Source organism: Puntigrus tetrazona, unplaced genomic scaffold (assembly GCF_018831695.1).
Source record: "Puntigrus tetrazona isolate hp1 unplaced genomic scaffold, ASM1883169v1 S000000128, whole genome shotgun sequence".
NCBI lineage: Eukaryota > Metazoa > Chordata > Actinopteri > Cypriniformes > Cyprinidae > Puntigrus > Puntigrus tetrazona.
Genome location: NW_025047805.1, coordinates 22,159 through 39,149, shown reverse-complemented (window position 1 = coordinate 39,149; position 16,991 = coordinate 22,159). Strand labels below are relative to the sequence as shown.

Sequence of the window (16,991 nt, the reverse complement as noted above, 5' to 3'; positions counted from 1 at the left end):
AGTCAATGCTGACACAAAACTGCCTGGTTATCAAACTTCAAAATATCTTCCTTTGTGTTCAGCAGAACAAAAAAAGTAGTACAGGTTTGGAATTACTCGAGGATGAGCAAATGATGACTGAATTTGCATTTATATGGGTGAACGTTTCTTTTAAAATGCTATGAATTTAAATGTATCCTTAATTGCAATTTCTTTTGCCAGTAAAAACTATACATTAATAAATTTAGTCTACAGTAGTCAATATCTGAAGTGTATCAAAAGTTGTCATAAAACCAAAACAAAACTTGTGTTCTTGTATTAGGAAACTTTGAAGATTTTTTCCGACCAAAATTCAGGATATGAGAATATATGCTACCATATGACTTTTGTATTTATATCATATGTATTTATTGACAATGCATTTAGTCATCATAGACTAGTTTTTTTTCTCCAAATGAATGATTACAAATGTGATATTGATTTTATAAAACAGTCCAATAAAGTGAATATCACATGAATTAAATTTTAAGACTCGGTTAGGCTCACCTTCATCGATGGCCTTTGAGGCCTCAGCCTCTCTCCTCCTCCTCGTGGCTCTCTGTTTTTCCTCCAGCCTCTGTTTCTCTACATTGGCCTCATCCCAGCGTCCCGCTTCCATCAGCCGCTGGTCCGGCCTGAGCCTGCTGTCCGTCCAACACACAGCCTCCTCTTCCTCATTCAGGGTCAAAGCCAGAGAGGAGAAACAGTACATGTTCTCAGCATTCTCTCTGAGAGATAGAGAGAAGAAGAGAACGAGAAACAAATGAAAAAATGATCAGAGAATCTAAATTAATCATTTGTTCTGCAAGGCCACCTTTAGTTAATTAGGCAACTAGGAAATGAAGAAGGTGGTGTGGTTTAGACTATACAATAATGATATTTCATATCTGCTTTGATAATAGGTTTCCAAACAACCCTAATATGCCTTCTAAGTAAAGAGTAATTGCAGAACTGATCAAGCTTTAAAGGGAATATACTTATTCATGCTGACTACGGTATTTCTGCAGATAGTCTGGCAGGTAAGTAGGTAAGCAGTTACCTACATAATGAGCTACTTACCCAGCACACTAACTACTAGTCTAACTACCTTTAGATTTAGGGTAGGTAATGTCATAGTGCATCTTTTGTTGAGCATTTATTTTAGTAGGTAGTCGAGAGATAGTTGGCTCTGCATGTAGTTAGTTTGGTCTGTTGGTAATGAGTCTATTAGGTTTAGTCTTCAAGTTGTTTGGCAGTTAAGTAGCTACCAATGTAACTACCACATAACTGTAAACTTACTAACTGTAGACTTAGTTTGGAAGGTATTTAGTCTGGTTTTAATGGAGGCAGGCTGCTTATAGCGAGTTAGTCCCATAGGAAGATTAATTTGTTCTGGTAATGGTTTGGTTGACAGATTAGGGTGTCATTCTGCAGGTCATGTGGTTTGGTCGATCAGTAGGAAGGTGGTAAGTTCATTTTGAAATATCAGTAGTTAGTTCACTTAGTATATGGAGGCAGGCCAGTGCTTTATTGTTTGACAATAATGCCGTGTCTTACGGTAGAGGGTATTTCTTCCACAGCAGTTTGGGTGTGAGCGTCTGATAGACAGTCTTCTGTTTGCCCTCAGAGCTGCTACTTCCTCTGCTGCTCTGCACAATCTTGGCGCTCTCCATCTTGTCGTCCCATGTGCCTGACAGGATGTAGTGAGCCTGGCAGTCACTGTCCTTCACCACTCCTGTGACCTTACAGTGGAAGAACAAGGAGAACAAGGGTAACAAGCTCTGGGGTTGAACTACAGAAGCATGAAGAGACAGAGAGAAGGCAGAGCAGGACAGAAAGAGGATTTAGCCATGACAAACATCTGCTGTCAGCGTAACTCGCACATGAATCACAGCGAGAGGGTCAGGAAAAAGGACGGGGACAATTTAAGTTCAGAACATACCTTTCGTGGGACTTCCCTCGAAAAGTAACTGTACGGAGAGAACTTGAGCTGACAGGTCTCTTTGGTCCTGTGGTTGACTATGTCAATATCTCCTGACTGCAACAAATATGAAAATGTGAATCAGTGGAGGTATGTGTTTTTGATATTCAACAGAAAAAGTGTTTTTTTCATTTACTCACTATCATGTCATTTCAGACCTGTATTCTTCTATATGTTGAACACATTAGAAGAAAATATTATGAAAATATGAAAGAATACAGGTTTGCAGTGACATGAGGGGGATGACATTTTTAATTTTGGGGTGATTTATCCCATTAGCAGTCTTATTGGCTGCATAGTTTAACTGTTTTTTTCCCCTCATTTTTAGTGTTTATGTCTGAAGTTCAACCTGATCAATCCACAGTTTGCCCACAATGATGTTGTGCACGGTTGAGGTGACTTTACGCCACACATAGTGGTTTCCACTCGCATGAAACTGTAGGTGGATCGCACCTGATTAGACAGACAGAAAATCAGCGTGTTACTGTGTCATTAGCACATTATGACATACGAATCATGTGGGGCCTCATTTAACTAAACTTGCATTTTTGGAGTATTGCAGGTTTGTGAACAAGTAAACTGCTCTTGCAGTTCGCTGTTCTAAATTATGATGATTGGTGATACTTTGTATGTTAATGATATTAATTAGGAGTCGTTTACAAAGCAGAGGGCCGAAACGATTCATTTGCGCACAAGTTCAAGATCATGTGTGATTCATAGATCTCACATCTGAAAGAGATGCACGCGTATGCACGTTTTCCAGTCGTTCATTCTATGCAACGCCAGATATCTGAAATGATTGTAAGATCGAATTGAACATTTTATAAACGAGGCCCTTGAAGTCAAGAGTGAAATACGGAATGAATCCTCTTTGTGACACTAAATTAAACGAGCATAAATAATGTTTATAGATTGTGTAATGCTTAAAACGTAGTAAATATGTGCACATTTGTTTATATGAAAAATAGTGAGTTAGTAAGACGGTCAAAAGAAGAGAGGAGACTCACCCAGAGGCATGATGGAGAGGTATTTGCCACGGAACTTGCTAGCGATGGTGATTTCCTGCCACAGGGTCCAGCCTCGCTGTGACATCACATGATGGGCGGCTGCCGGCGGATGATGACTGACCTGAAAGATACAGGCAAATATCAGTCGAGTGCAGAATATAAAACTCGCCACTAAGAGGTGCTGTATCTTTATTCATCCAGACGTGTGCACTTTCTATGTGTGATTTTGACATTCTCACAGTCACCTTCAACCATCATTACCCTCCGATCACCGAACCTTTTATGAGAAGCATTTCAGTGATGGTTGAAGGTGCCTAAAAATAAATGTTGTGATGCCGCGTTGCAATAAATGACATTGCTTAATTTCTTCACTCTTGCTAAATTCCTAATTTATATGCTGCTATTTATTTGCTAGCAATTAATTTGGCAGCAAAACTGTTTCTTCATCACCAAATCAGTATACTAGAATAAATGCTGAAGGATCGTGTGGAGTATTGGATGCTGCAAATTCAACTCTATAATCGCACGAGAAAACATTGTGGAAAATTGTGCCCTGTGCTAGCTAAACAACCACTACTGAGGTGAATATAAATGCTCTCATATGTTACCGTAGACCTTTTGACTCTGACCTGTTCACAGAGGGAACGGTAGCCGAATTCTTCCAGACGGTCCAGTTCGTAGGTCTCTCCCAGGAGAGGGTTGAAGGGCTTGGCCGTCCGGTGCACTGTGGTGGAGTACGAGGAGACGGAGAAGGCTGCGACCAGGCACATCTGCTCCAGAGAGTTCTCACAGCGTGCCGCCTTATCCAGCAGCTCGTGGTACTCCAAGTCCTCCGTCAAGCGCTGCAGCATGGACAGGGGCTCGTTGAAGTTCACCTGGACACACGGAGAGAGGAAGAGACCTTGCTTGTGTCCCGATTCACGTTATTACTGCATATTGTTGAGTATGTGGAGATACTGCAATAGTCTTGTTGACCACAGATCCATTCCGCAAATTAGTTTTGGAATTAAAAGGACAGCATCCAGCTAATTGTGTTACTTTAAAATAGGGCTGGGCAAAAAATCGTATAATATATTAATGTGCATTTCGTCAGTAAAGCGGGATCCCTGATTAGCGGTAAATCAAAGTTTGGGGTCGATAACATTTTTTTATGTTTTTAAAAGAAGTCTATTATGCTCACCATTTACATGATCAGTAAAATTGTAGTATTGTAAAATATTATATTAAAATTAAAATAACTAACTGTTTTCATATATTTTAGGTTTAAGTGATTTATTCCTTTGATGGCACATCTTCAAAAGATTTTTAGCAACCATTACTTCAGTTTCAGTGTCACATGATCTAATACGCTGATTTGGTGCTCATGATACATTTATTATCAATGTTGAATGTTTTGTGAGAATGATGATATACTTGTTCAAATTAGGTAAAACAGAAATCTTTTTACACATGTATGTCTTTTCTGTAATTTTTATTTACATTTATTGCATGAATAATAAAAATATTCATTTCTTTTTAAAAACGTACTGACCCCACACTTTTAAAAAGTAATGTACATGCAAATAATATATAATTTGAGCACATTCCGCTTAATGTCCTCAAAGAACATCAATGCACTGATTCTAAGTTTTTTAATCTCCAATGTCACTTACAGGCATTGGAATCTTAGAGAGTTCTTTGCCGATGCAGTTCTTCATTATGCTCCACAGATTGAGCGAATAGTTGGGCTTCTCTGGGATCTGGGTCCGCCTCTTCCTGTGAGGCTGCAGCTCTTTCCCTGAAAAATCATTACTGCTCACGGAACACTAAAAAAGACACAGACAAGAGTGTTTGTATTAAACAAAACATCTGAAATTTATGAAATGTGTTTATGTTGAAAGACATTATTTGAAGGGCCCGAGTGCCCTTGAGGAACGCAACGCATAAACATTGACAGACGACTGATGCTCCATCTGTCTCAGAAAGTGAGTCACAGAGAAAAAGATGAAACGAGGGGAGCAGATATCAGTTAATTAAGATTCAGTTAATTGAGATGAACAACAGCTGTGAGAGTCAGTAATGAACACAGACTGCCTGAGGAAACATTCACAGTCACGCTGAGTCTACTGGATCTTCACGCCACAAGAAATACAGCGGGGTCCAAAAGTCTGAGGCCATTAATGAAAATGCTTCCACTTCACATTAGTTTAATAAAAAAAAGCTTTAAATTTCAGGCCCTTGCATAAAATGATTTTTTTGTATTTTAGAATGCCTTAGCATTGTGTTTGTCGTGCCTTTGTTGCGTAACTTTTGTTTTCAGCTCTTGTTTCATGTCTTACTCACATTGTCTTCCTGGTTCCAGTCACTGGGCTGTCCTCCGCTAGCACCACTGAGATTACTCTGAGAACGTCTGCACAAACAGGAAAGAGAGAGACAGTAAGACGATGAGATGCAGACAAATAAGCGGAATAAAGGTGTGACATTGTGTTTGACATGAAATAAAGGTGAACCAGTGAACAAGAGCCTCTTACTGGCACCAGATAAAAAAACTGAAACTTATTCACAACCGTAATGAATGAATGCATGAATATATCCACACAATACATTTTAAATTAAAAGCATAGTATTTTTAGGGCTATTCAATATAAATGCTTTTTAATAAAATTATATAATGAATATTCTATAAATTCAATTAATTAAAAAAATAGTTATTTCAGACATATAACCACTTATTTTACCAAAAACTATTTTAAAAACTTGCGTTTTAGTGCAAAACTTTCAGTATTTTCACCTCATGCTCATAATTTTTTATTGAAATACAAATCATTTGATCAGGTGGTCACGTACGGATGAGTTCTAATATGTAAATGCAATCAAAGCATAAATCAGACCTCAAAATGATGCATATTCACGTGGTCGAAACCCCATGCAGCTCCCTTACTACTCTCTATTGGAAATGAATGATTTTGGCGTACTGTTTGTCAGCAGGTAGTAGAAATTAAATTAAAGACATGTGTTTTGAATTCATTATTAATAGAACGCCTGCATGTTTCTTTACCTGTCCTCAAAAAATAAACATTCTGTCATAAATGATTTACCGTAATGTTGCTGAAAAATATATGACTTTCATATTTGGGTTAAGTGGAGATGAAGCTGACCTGTGGTGAGAGGGGTCCGTGGCAGTCACTGTTATAAAAGCAGGTGAGTCTTCCATGGCATCAAAGTACTCTGTATCCTCATCTTCATCACTCGCTTCCTCTTTCCTGGGCCTTTCACTCACTCCTGTGTACAAATAAGTAGTCAAAATCATACAATTACAACTGTCATGCTGGTTTACCATCATGCCACGTCTCATAACTGAGCTCATTCACTTCTATGATGTTCATTTATGAATGATCACGTGGCACGTCTCACCCGTGTCGGTGGTGGGTGTATCGGGCGTGTTGACAGGGTGCGTGGGGGCCTCTCTCCAGGCTCGTTCCAGGCTGTTGTGCTGCTTGGCTAGCTGCTCGATGGTCTCCTCCAGGTGTGTGCGCTGCTCTCGCTCATGCTGAAGTACTCGCTGCCATCTGCGGCTGTGGCTCTCTGCCAGGTCCAAGAAATCTCGACACGCCTGCGCAGGAAGACACAAAACATCAACACATACGCAGAAGCTTCAGGAACAAAATAAAAATGCTATTCGGACCAGGGATGCTTGCTTCTGCTCCTAAAGATCAACCTCAGTCGCAGATGAAACAGAAGAGCATGGTGTTAGGGCATGGGTTCAATTCCCTGGGAGAAATGCATGAAATGATTTAATATACCTTCAATGCAAGTCGCACTGGATAAAGGTGCCAAATGCACAAAGGTTTACTTTATTTACTGATAATATATATCTCAGGGAATAAATAGAAAGATTACTGAAGCGAAAGTGACATTTTTTCACAGAAATATTTTTTCTAATCTTATCATAAACAGTGTAGCAATTAGTGAAAACAACTATGAATTCTGCGTAAAGGATTTTTACAAACTGTACACACAATAACAAAAAATATACTGAGTGCAAACGAATAGTGTAAATGATCTTCACAAACTATAAAATAATTATTTACATGGTATAACACCCAAGCCTTCAGCAGTACTCCTCTTCACTGGAACGGGTCTCTCCGTTAGAATTGACTCTACGAGGAAGTTGCCTAAATTCCAGTGACTTATGCCATACTGTTTCGTTCTTGCTTTTGGTTTGTGTTATGACAAAGTTTTGTGTTCTGAGTTCAAAGTGCATCTTGTGAAAATCTGCTGTTTTGGGTTTGTTTTTATGCACACAAATACTTTCACTTTGTGTTTAAAGAGAAAAAAAAAGGGTGAATAAAACTTTCACTTTGCGTTTTGTCAAAGGAGCTTTTTATTGACTGGATAGTGGACAGGTTAAACATCAACAATCATTCCTGTTTGGCTCAGAGGAACAAACCAAGTTCCTTTGATAAATTAAAACTTGATGATGTAACCACATTCACTACAGAGCTTCTAATTGTGAATACTCTTCATGAGACTTTTTTTAACACATTCAGATTGCATCAGTAGTTCAAAAAACTGCTTTGGTTTTTAAGGATTTAAAATATTTTAATGATTCATTTTCAAAAAACAACAGAAACAGATTTTTTTTTAAACTAAAACTTATTAAATATATATGTTTATAATTTTGTTGTTGACATTATTTGTGACCCTGAACTATAAAACCAGTCTTAACTCTATAAAAGGGCTGTATTTATAGGAATAGCCAAACATACATTGTATGGGTCAAAATTTTTGGATTTTTCTTTTATGTCAAAAATCATTAGGACATTAAGTAAAGATCATGCTCCATGAAGATATGTTGTAAATTTCCTTCTGTAAATATATCAAAACTGTCTATATCAAAACTATATCCAAATATTATCCAATGTCAATTTTGAAAAATGTATCCTTATAACTGGTTCTGTGGTCTGGAGTCACATTTACTGTATGTAAAATCTTTAAGATTATGTGATTCATGATGTGTGAGATTTACACCTAGATACAGTGTATTGGTAATTTTAAAATATTTTACAGTAATATACTGTATATGGAGTTTAAAGGAATAAAGGAATAACTTAACCAAAAATTAAACTTACTCAGCCCAAGCCCAAGCTACTTGAAAGTCATATACACCTAGGATGGTTCAGGGGTGAGTAAAATATGCTGTAAATATTATTTTTGGGTGAACTATTCCTTTAAAACGTTATGTAAATACCATTTGTTTCTGTTGCAAATATATTACCATAAGCTGTAAATAAAAATTTTATTCAAAATGTATTCAGCAAATGCTGCCTCCACGTTCTCATTCTCTCTCAGTTTTCCCTCGCTATCTCCATCACGATAATCCCGGCTCCCAGTTCCCTAGGGATCTTATCTGTCCTCCTGCTGTAGGTACCACAAATGAATTCACCTGTTTCCTCATTACTGCTCTGGTCCAGGAAGAGATAGTGAAAATACCATCCTCTTTCTGTATTCCTCTTTTTTCTGGTTTTCTCTCCTGGCAGACTTTTAGTTTATTGTTAATTAATGTAAATTATATTCGACAAGTGTGCGACAAATGTTGAAAAGATCTGATCATGGGTTGTAGTTCTAGTGGTTCAACTCAAAGCGGAAGTGAAAGAGTAAATCTGATGGCCAGTGCACGTTCAGAAACACGCAAACATACAGACTGTCTATGAGCTGAGTCATGCTTTTTTTTTTGTTGAGTCTCAGATTAGCAGCATTGAGTAATACAAGCATCTAAAAGAGGTTACTCTTGGTCAGTAACATGGACACAAAACAGTCACATGCTTGTACCAATAGGAAAATGTTTTTGCTCCTTTTAACCTCATTAGACATATTTGAGTTCACAGCCGTTGTACAGTATAAGATTTGGCTCAGATGATCAATTTTATTTTATTCTCCATTTGCTCTCTATTTCATTTTGTTATTGAAGAGAAACAGGTGATATTTTTCCTTTTTATAGTCAAGTAACACTTATTTATGTAGAGCTTTATACAATAAAGATCGCTTTAAAGCAGCTTTTCTGTAATGAACAGAAGAAACAGCTTCAATGCTGCAAAATTATTTAATTAGGTAAGAATACATTTAGTTATAATTGCATTAGACAATACAGTGTCATTATTCATCTCAAATCACGTATACCGTGTTTTAATTCCATAGCACTGAAACCTGAAAATCTAGCAATTTCGTTACTACATATAGTGTAATGTATGACAAATATCACGTTTCTCGCTCATTATTAAGAATAATAAACCACGCCACACATAGGCTTTACTAAAAATAACCACTGCAATCTAACTCAGTTTCTGTGAGGGCATCTTTCTCATCAGAGCTCATCAATCACGTTAATAACTGAGACTACAGTACAGCCACAAAATTGCTAAGGCAGCTCGCAGTCACAACCAATCACGTCTTTTACACTGTCACTGCCTCTGGGCGCCCGTATTCTCTTCTTCTTCTCTCTCTTGATCAATGTTTCTTTGTCCATCTCGCTAGTCTCATATGGAGGCACAATGACACGACTCATCTGACTGACCCCAGTCTGCTAGATTTATCAGGAACCACACTGACAAAGTTAACAGAAGCTAACCCACCTTTTACCAAATCCGCCAATGGAAGATAAAATAAAAAAAAAAATCCTGTACAATGTCAAAGTCATGGGTTCAATTAAATTTATTTGCCACTTTGCAGGTGCTAATTTCAGACCTTGTACAGAACATAGTTCAAAAGCAACAGTATAGGTCTCTCCATTCTGTGCCCTTAAAGTCCACAAACAAAGCAACAAACCAGCCCTTACCTGACTCCGGTCAGCACTAAGTGTCCAGAGCTCTGCTGTGAGAGAGGATCCTCTGTGCTACGCTTAGCATGTGACTGCGGCTTCCTCACACGTTCACGAAACTACAGCTCCTCACCTTCAACATATGCAAACTTCCACTTTTTTTTTTGCTGAGTGAGGCCCTGGGCCCCAGACTGCTCGTGACTTCAGGAAGAGCTTAGAGGAAAGAGACGCATGTGTGTCGTACATCCACATATCCCAGAAATGCCATTTAAAGTAGCTGAGGGGAAGGGAGAACCATGTGATTCATTTAGTGTGTAAAACTCATTCACTGAATTTAGTGAAATTTAGGAGCTAGAGAGATTTTCACTCTTTGGACACTTAAGTAAGTGTCACCGCAAAACAAATTAGGTTTGTTATTTTTTTAATAATGCAAATAGATTCAAAAATTTAAAATGTGGTTTAAGTGTCTTTTTACTTTCCCTGAATTACTTTTTCCAGCTATTATACACCTTGATTTAAACAGATGCTTTCTCTTTTAGTTTAAGGGAATACAAGCGAATTGTTTTGTATTAGAAATGTTTGATTTAAAATGTCACAAATTTAATAACAAGCAGTAGGAAAGTGTTCTATTTTCCCAGTATTCACTCTAATCACTTCAGAGCACGACTGCATTCACATAACATCTCTTCTATCTCCTTGTTTCAAATATGGAAGCATATTATTAAACATATCATCTGTTTGTCCATCAGACCACACACAAACATCAGAATGGTTTCCCTCTTTGTCTCATTAAAAGTGCTGCGGCTGAGTCTGTCTAAGTGTTTTAATGAGTTAGACCTCACAGTGCTGTTCAGCACTTTTCATTATGCATGTGTGTTTCTGTTCAGCTAGCTATTAATCATTTTAGAGACAAAAGAAAGAAGACCATAGAAGAGTCCACACAACTAACCCGCTAATGAAAGTGTTATAGCATGTAGATCTAGTGGAGCGTTACATCACTCAAAGGACCTGACTGCTGTCTGCAGGGCTAATGATTCAAGCTAATCTCAAGAAGTGAGGAAACAGATGGAAAGGTTATTAGGCTATAACACATTGGTGAACTCTTGGATTCTTATAGTGAACATAAATCTAAACACAGATAATTAGGTGTACATGTTGAGATAGTTTGCTCTATATCAGTTGTTTCTAAACTTTTCTTCAGTGCAACCACTTTTTATCTACGGCATTTGTGAAGCAACTTATCAATATTGCACCTAAAAATGAACATAATCACACATTTTACAGCAAATAAATGTGCATGGACATTTGCAATCTTACTCTGTTTATTAATAAATATTATTTTATTTAAAAATAATGACTACTTTAAAAGGGTTTCGAAAATTTGGTTGCTCATTTTACTTTCTGTCAAAGTGGTCACTGTTTTGCCTGAATAAATTACCTGTAATGTTACCTGGCTGTGAAAGACTAACAAATGTATATTTGTTCAAAATCCTTTCGCGAAATCCACATAAATCCAAATAAACAGCATGAAATTACATTCACCTAAGATAGATGAATTCAGTCTGTCAAAGTTGAAATGGAACACACAAGACAAAATCACCTCTAATATTGACTTCCTTGACTGTGAGTAGTGATACCTATCCAGAATGTGATTTAATTTGATCAAAGACACAGAGGACATCCGCAAAACCGAGAGCTATTCCTAGACCTCTATTGATCATGTCAGTGGAGGATGTACCTACACTGATTACAGACAAAAAAAAAAAAAAAAAAAAAATCATCTTTGATCCAGATATCTGCAACAACATTTGCCTCTAGAGCGACACTGAATAATCTTTTCAGCCATTATTTCTAAACATTGTTCATTCATATTGACTGTAGCACTAAGAACAGAGGAAAACACTGTAAAGATGATTAAAGACAATAAATACAACCAGATGTTAATTTGAACAAATTCATACAGTGCTGAGACTCATTATTTCATAAAAAAGGGACAAACCCTCCAGCTCCAAGAATGAAATGTTTTTAAAATCAAAGTGATCTTATCAATTGTTACATTGTTATTACACACATTTCAATAACATATACTACCGTTCGTTTTTTTTGTTGTTGTTTTTTTAAGTAAGATACGTACCAAGGCTTAGATCAAAAATCATTATTTTTTCATTATAATTGAAACCTGATCCAACTCAAATACTGTAAAAACAGAAAATCTGTTCTACTTACATTGATCATAGCATTGGAGGTGATGCGAAAGAGAGTGGCTCTCTCGTTGACAGCTTTGATTTTCTCTCCTCCCTCCAGAGGCACACGTAAGGTCTCGAGTTCACTCAGAGACCGCTGCAGCGCTGCTCCGTGCTTGGCTATCAAGTCATTGCATGTGCTCAAGTCATCCAACTTACTGGCCAGAGTCTTGAGAGTGCCCTGGATCTCGCTGTGGTCTGACTGAGAGGTGGGCTCCTCGTCCGCAGAGTCATCTATACAGAGAGAGACACAGAACACAAGTTAAGGGAGTACATGATGCTTTAAAAAACCGTCTTATGTCCCCGCAATGTGTTTTCCAGCTGTTTTTTAGACCACAGCTCCTCCTAATCTCCCTCATTAATTAATGCTGATTTTACAGACCCTAACAGCAGGCACCCAGTTAATATTACCACTTATGCAAACAGAGCACACATGCACAGATGGTGGAGCGCTTTAATACATAGTGACTACACACAAAATGTTACCTGTTAAGAAACCTAGAAGTCTCAGATAAAAATGGGCTTCCTAATTAAGCCATACTGGAGAACACACTGGCAAGACTCATCTGTTGATATGTAGATTCTGGACTAAAGAAGCACAAACAAATAGGTCTATCACTTCCACGTTTTACACCAAAAGAAATTAGTATTTTGACCAAAAACGTTTTGTCAATTGTTAGTCAGCATTTGGGAACCTCTGGTTCCATTGTCCACAATCAATGTTTTTTTTTTTAAATGTCTAAAAAAAAGGTCTGTGTTTAGCACAAGCTCAGTTTTCTACTACATAAAGGTTGGTGACACTGAAGTGATGTAGTTTGTTTATTGCCTAACATCAGACTGTTTTGTCTGCTGATTGTACTCATGCTTCAATTTCCACAATAATCGATAAAGCCAACTGATAAATCCTAAAAACGTAAAACCAATGCAATACTAACACTGATGGCCTACAAAATGATGCCATCCTCACTACTGGAGAATGCACACAATATTTATTTGGCATGCAAGTTTTCCCCCAAAAATTAAAATGTATTGAGGTCTGGAAATAGACATGGCTATCGCAAAACACCTCCATATCTTTATTCCAAGTTATTCCTTTGAGGAGTGTACACTTTTATCTGATGCTGCATTCATTTCAATAGTTGCCAGTTTAAAAAAAGAGCCAAAAAAACTAAATAAAGTACCTTTACTTTACTGGTCACTAGCATCACTAGGCTACAATAATTTGATAAATAATTTGAATGCCGAATTGTGTTCCCCTATGCACTGTTCCACAGCTGCACTCTTTAAAGCTCATTGGCATGTGTGGACACCCTCACACACACAATGGCTCCCTTCCAATGACACAAGAGGCATACATTTTTAGCAAATGGAGAAAACAGGATCATGCCACGTAGATTCAATGACACACAGACACACAGACACGTTTATTACATCACAATGTACCTAGAAGACAATTTCTCAAAGAAAGAACGGTGTCGCTCATCTGTCGTTCGAACAAAAGAAAAACTGGGAAAAAAAAGATGTGGCATAGAGCGTGTGAGAAAAGAGGACATGGCATCCTCATTCAGAGCGGCAGAGCAGGGTAAGGGTGAGATTGATTTGACTGTGTTTGTTCCTCCTCAGCACAGAGCAGAGCAGCCGTCAGCAAACTGTTCAGAGACTGAACACATTAACCTTCTCATGACTCGACAACAACATAGGCAGACAGAAAACATTGAGGAGGAGGAAGAGTAAGAGTCCCTTTAGGGCACTTCTTGTAGAAAGTTTAGTTACACGCTATCTAAATGAATATCTTCTATGACTTAATACCAGACAATTATTTTGCATTAAAAAGGTCTCTTCTACTTCTTGGTTCATTGTTGTTCTGCTGGATGCCAGATCAGCCACTGGCCTTGAGACAGTTATTGACTATTTTAATCTAAACAGCAACAGAATTGAGGGTCTAAACGAAGACATGGGGAAAACGCTCAATCGAATAGTCCATTTCTAGAGCTTCTTCTTTTCTCTAGTTCCATTAGCCACTAACATACAGACACGCTCACACTGGCTGACTCTTCACATACATCACATATTTGTCAGCTGGGTGAATGCTGACAGAAGAATATGCATATTACCATACTAAGTGATTTGCACGCAGTGTATAGGTTTCACTTGCACACAGTATGCAAATTCGATTGTGTGAGTGTAATATCTGGATCATGCATATATATATATATATATATATATATATATATATATATATATATATATATATATATATATATATATATATACACATATATATATATATGTGTGTGTGTGTGTGTGTGTGTGTATGTGTGTACTGTAAATAAAATATCCATTACTGTATGTCATTGTTGTATATTATTTTAGATACTAATTTAGCACACTAGTGTTTCAGCTTTACATTAAGAGTAGTTTTCACCCTGTCACCTTTCAGCTTTAGAAGAGCTGCTGATGAAGGTCTGAGGGTAATGTGCAGCTGGTATAGGGTAAAACTGCTGTGTACTGGAGATTACAGCTAATTTCCACAGCAGCTTCTCAGTATGGGAACTGTTTGACAGAAGGACACGGTGGCTTGCTGTTTTATAACACTTACAGGCTTACAACCTGCTGCAAGGCACCAGTCAGTTGAGATCTGTTTCTAAATATATATCACAGTCATCAAATTGCACACACAAAAATCTATTTACAGAGTAACAATACAGGGAAAGTAGTAGTAAATATTAAATGGAAACACATGCATATTTTTCTGCCACTGTCTGACCTGTTTACAATCTAAAATCAGCTTAACATCGGATGATAGAATAACTATTACATCAAATCAGACTTTAGCAGAACCCCATATGTATGTTTGCACATCATATTTTCTACAACCTTTTGACCATACATTTTCCTGAGCTCAGCTGTAAGCCTGAAATAGGAACATTAAACTAAGTATGATGTATAGTGAATATGTCAAGAAGCACAACCTACCAGTCTGCAATAATGTGGTCATAAATCTGACAAAGGAATAACTCACGAATTAATAAATGTATAAGCTGGTTTCATACATCCAGATTTACTGTAGTAATGCCACCGCCAGCAATAGTTCACATTCATGTAGGATTTAAAACAGTTTTCGAGTTTTACTCAAAAGATTAAATAGAATTTATAAGAAGGTGAAATAAACCATGTCAGCTCTGTCACTGTGAGGTTGCAAACAGAATATGGCTAAAATGAGTAGAGTCTCCTATGGTAGCAAAGCTCGCCTTGAAATACATTTTTGTTTGTTTCCCTGCTTATTTTGTCATTATTACACAGTAAGTGATGTGGGAAAGACTATACCTCTATAAATTATAGATTATAATTTACTATAAAAACTGAATGCCACTAGACTCTCGCTCCAATGCATAAAAAAAAATCATACAAAGTGCATGTCAAAGCAGAATTTCCTAACTGCCAAATCTCTTTAGAAAGCACATCAAGTGTGTATCAACTTGTATGATTATTTACAGTTATTTATATATGATCTATGGATGCAATCTCACCAGCTTTCATCTACTTGAGGGATACAAGCTGCACAAGGCAGAAGACATCAACACCTGAGCAGCCAGATCAGGTGGACAGGCTGCAGATGAAACATGATGATGCAGATATAGATTATGTAGCACTGCAATGAGCAGATGGCACTGTTTAATCGTCTCTAGCTAGAGTCTATCAAACATATAAAACTAATGCATATCACCTCCACAGCATCTTCATTAACTCAGAAATCTAGAGATAATGCCAGTCTGCTTGAAATGAGCAGTTATTAGAAGGTAACAGACAACGACTAAGGCAGTATAATGGCATACAATAGGTGCTAAGTTTCAAAATAGATATATGAATAATAAATGTATAACACTATAAGCCAATAAGACGTTGCTTAAAAATAACCTATAATGTTCATAATACTGTTGAACAGAATGAAAACAACATCCTAACATGCACATCTGTTTCTCAGATTGTAAAGATAATGACTGGGATGCCTACGGTCTTTTAAGAACGACCCGGTCATCTTAAGTCATCTATCTAAATATATGTCATAGATGCTGTGTGCTGTGATGGATTACGTCATCCTTATCACCTTCTGCAGTTCCGTGGCATTAAAATACAGAAGAGTTTCTGTAGCAGGCAAGTGATGCAGTTGTTAAGAATACTCTCAATCATGCATCTGGAGAGTTTGTCAGAATCAGTGGTGACAAGCCAATCTTTCCTCCTCTATGTATCTCTCAGGGAGGCATACTGTAGTTTTAATGCGTTTGTTTGATAGGCTCTGGGTTGGAACAGACGGAACATGGCATTCTGCTCATTGCAGTGCTACGTAATCTACATAATTTTATTGTTTTGGATAAAAGAATCTGCTAAACGCATAAATGCACGTTTAAATGTACTGAGAAAAACAGGTGCTGGCATGTTTTTTTTTTTCTCGCTGCTGTTCTGCTAGCAAGACTCAACATCTCTCAAGTGGTATCAGATCCATTAAGGATAATAAGAAACTGACACTAGACAGTCTCAGCCATATCTTGATCGACAAATCGGTAAACCTGATTAAGGGCTCTGAATAATCACTGTCATTTCTACTTTCAGTCACCACACAGAATTTACAAATTAGGTCCTGTTAGGACACAAATCAAGAGCTAGCAAATCTTATGTGCGTCTGAAATTAAAAAAAAAAAAAAAAATTAAAAACAGGGTTTCACACCAAGCTAGGTTAGGTAAGAAAATCCTTGAATGATATGAATGAATGAAAGGTAACTTGATTTCAAAGTGTGGTGATTGATGTGACACTTTATATAAGGACTGGCACCACTGCTGGAGATCAACAGTACTTGTTGTCGTATAATGACAAGTCAACAGTTAACTAAATCACAGGCATTCTCATTGTAAATTACTACTTTTCACTATAAGATGTCTAAACTGAGTATTAAGGTGTTAATGGTCAC

General features: G+C 37.3%; 1 protein-coding gene across 3 annotated transcripts in view; it reads right to left on the bottom strand.

The window, feature by feature from the left end:
* The window catches only part of LOC122332609 (oxysterol-binding protein 2-like), a 28,989-nt gene that overhangs the window by 373 nt on the left and 11,625 nt on the right, over positions 1 to 16,991 (bottom strand). For 2 of the 3 annotated variants that reach the window (XM_043229955.1, XM_043229954.1), the window contains exons 2-12: positions 12,008 to 12,258; positions 6,379 to 6,577; positions 6,123 to 6,246; positions 5,308 to 5,374; positions 4,638 to 4,790; positions 3,615 to 3,860; positions 2,986 to 3,106; positions 2,328 to 2,431; positions 1,940 to 2,035; positions 1,555 to 1,739; positions 526 to 746 (exon numbers count right to left, since the gene is read on the bottom strand). In XM_043229955.1, the coding sequence (XP_043085890.1) occupies positions 526 to 746; positions 1,555 to 1,739; positions 1,940 to 2,035; positions 2,328 to 2,431; positions 2,986 to 3,106; positions 3,615 to 3,860; positions 4,638 to 4,790; positions 5,308 to 5,374; positions 6,123 to 6,246; positions 6,379 to 6,577; positions 12,008 to 12,016 (1,525 nt within the window). In that variant the 5' untranslated portion in view covers positions 12,017 to 12,258. Of the gene's footprint in view, positions 1 to 525; positions 747 to 1,554; positions 1,740 to 1,939; positions 2,036 to 2,327; positions 2,432 to 2,985; positions 3,107 to 3,614; positions 3,861 to 4,637; positions 4,791 to 5,307; positions 5,375 to 6,122; positions 6,247 to 6,378; positions 6,578 to 9,799; positions 9,940 to 12,007; positions 12,259 to 16,991 lie in introns of those variants that run through there. The other variant, XM_043229956.1, reaches the window with a different exon arrangement.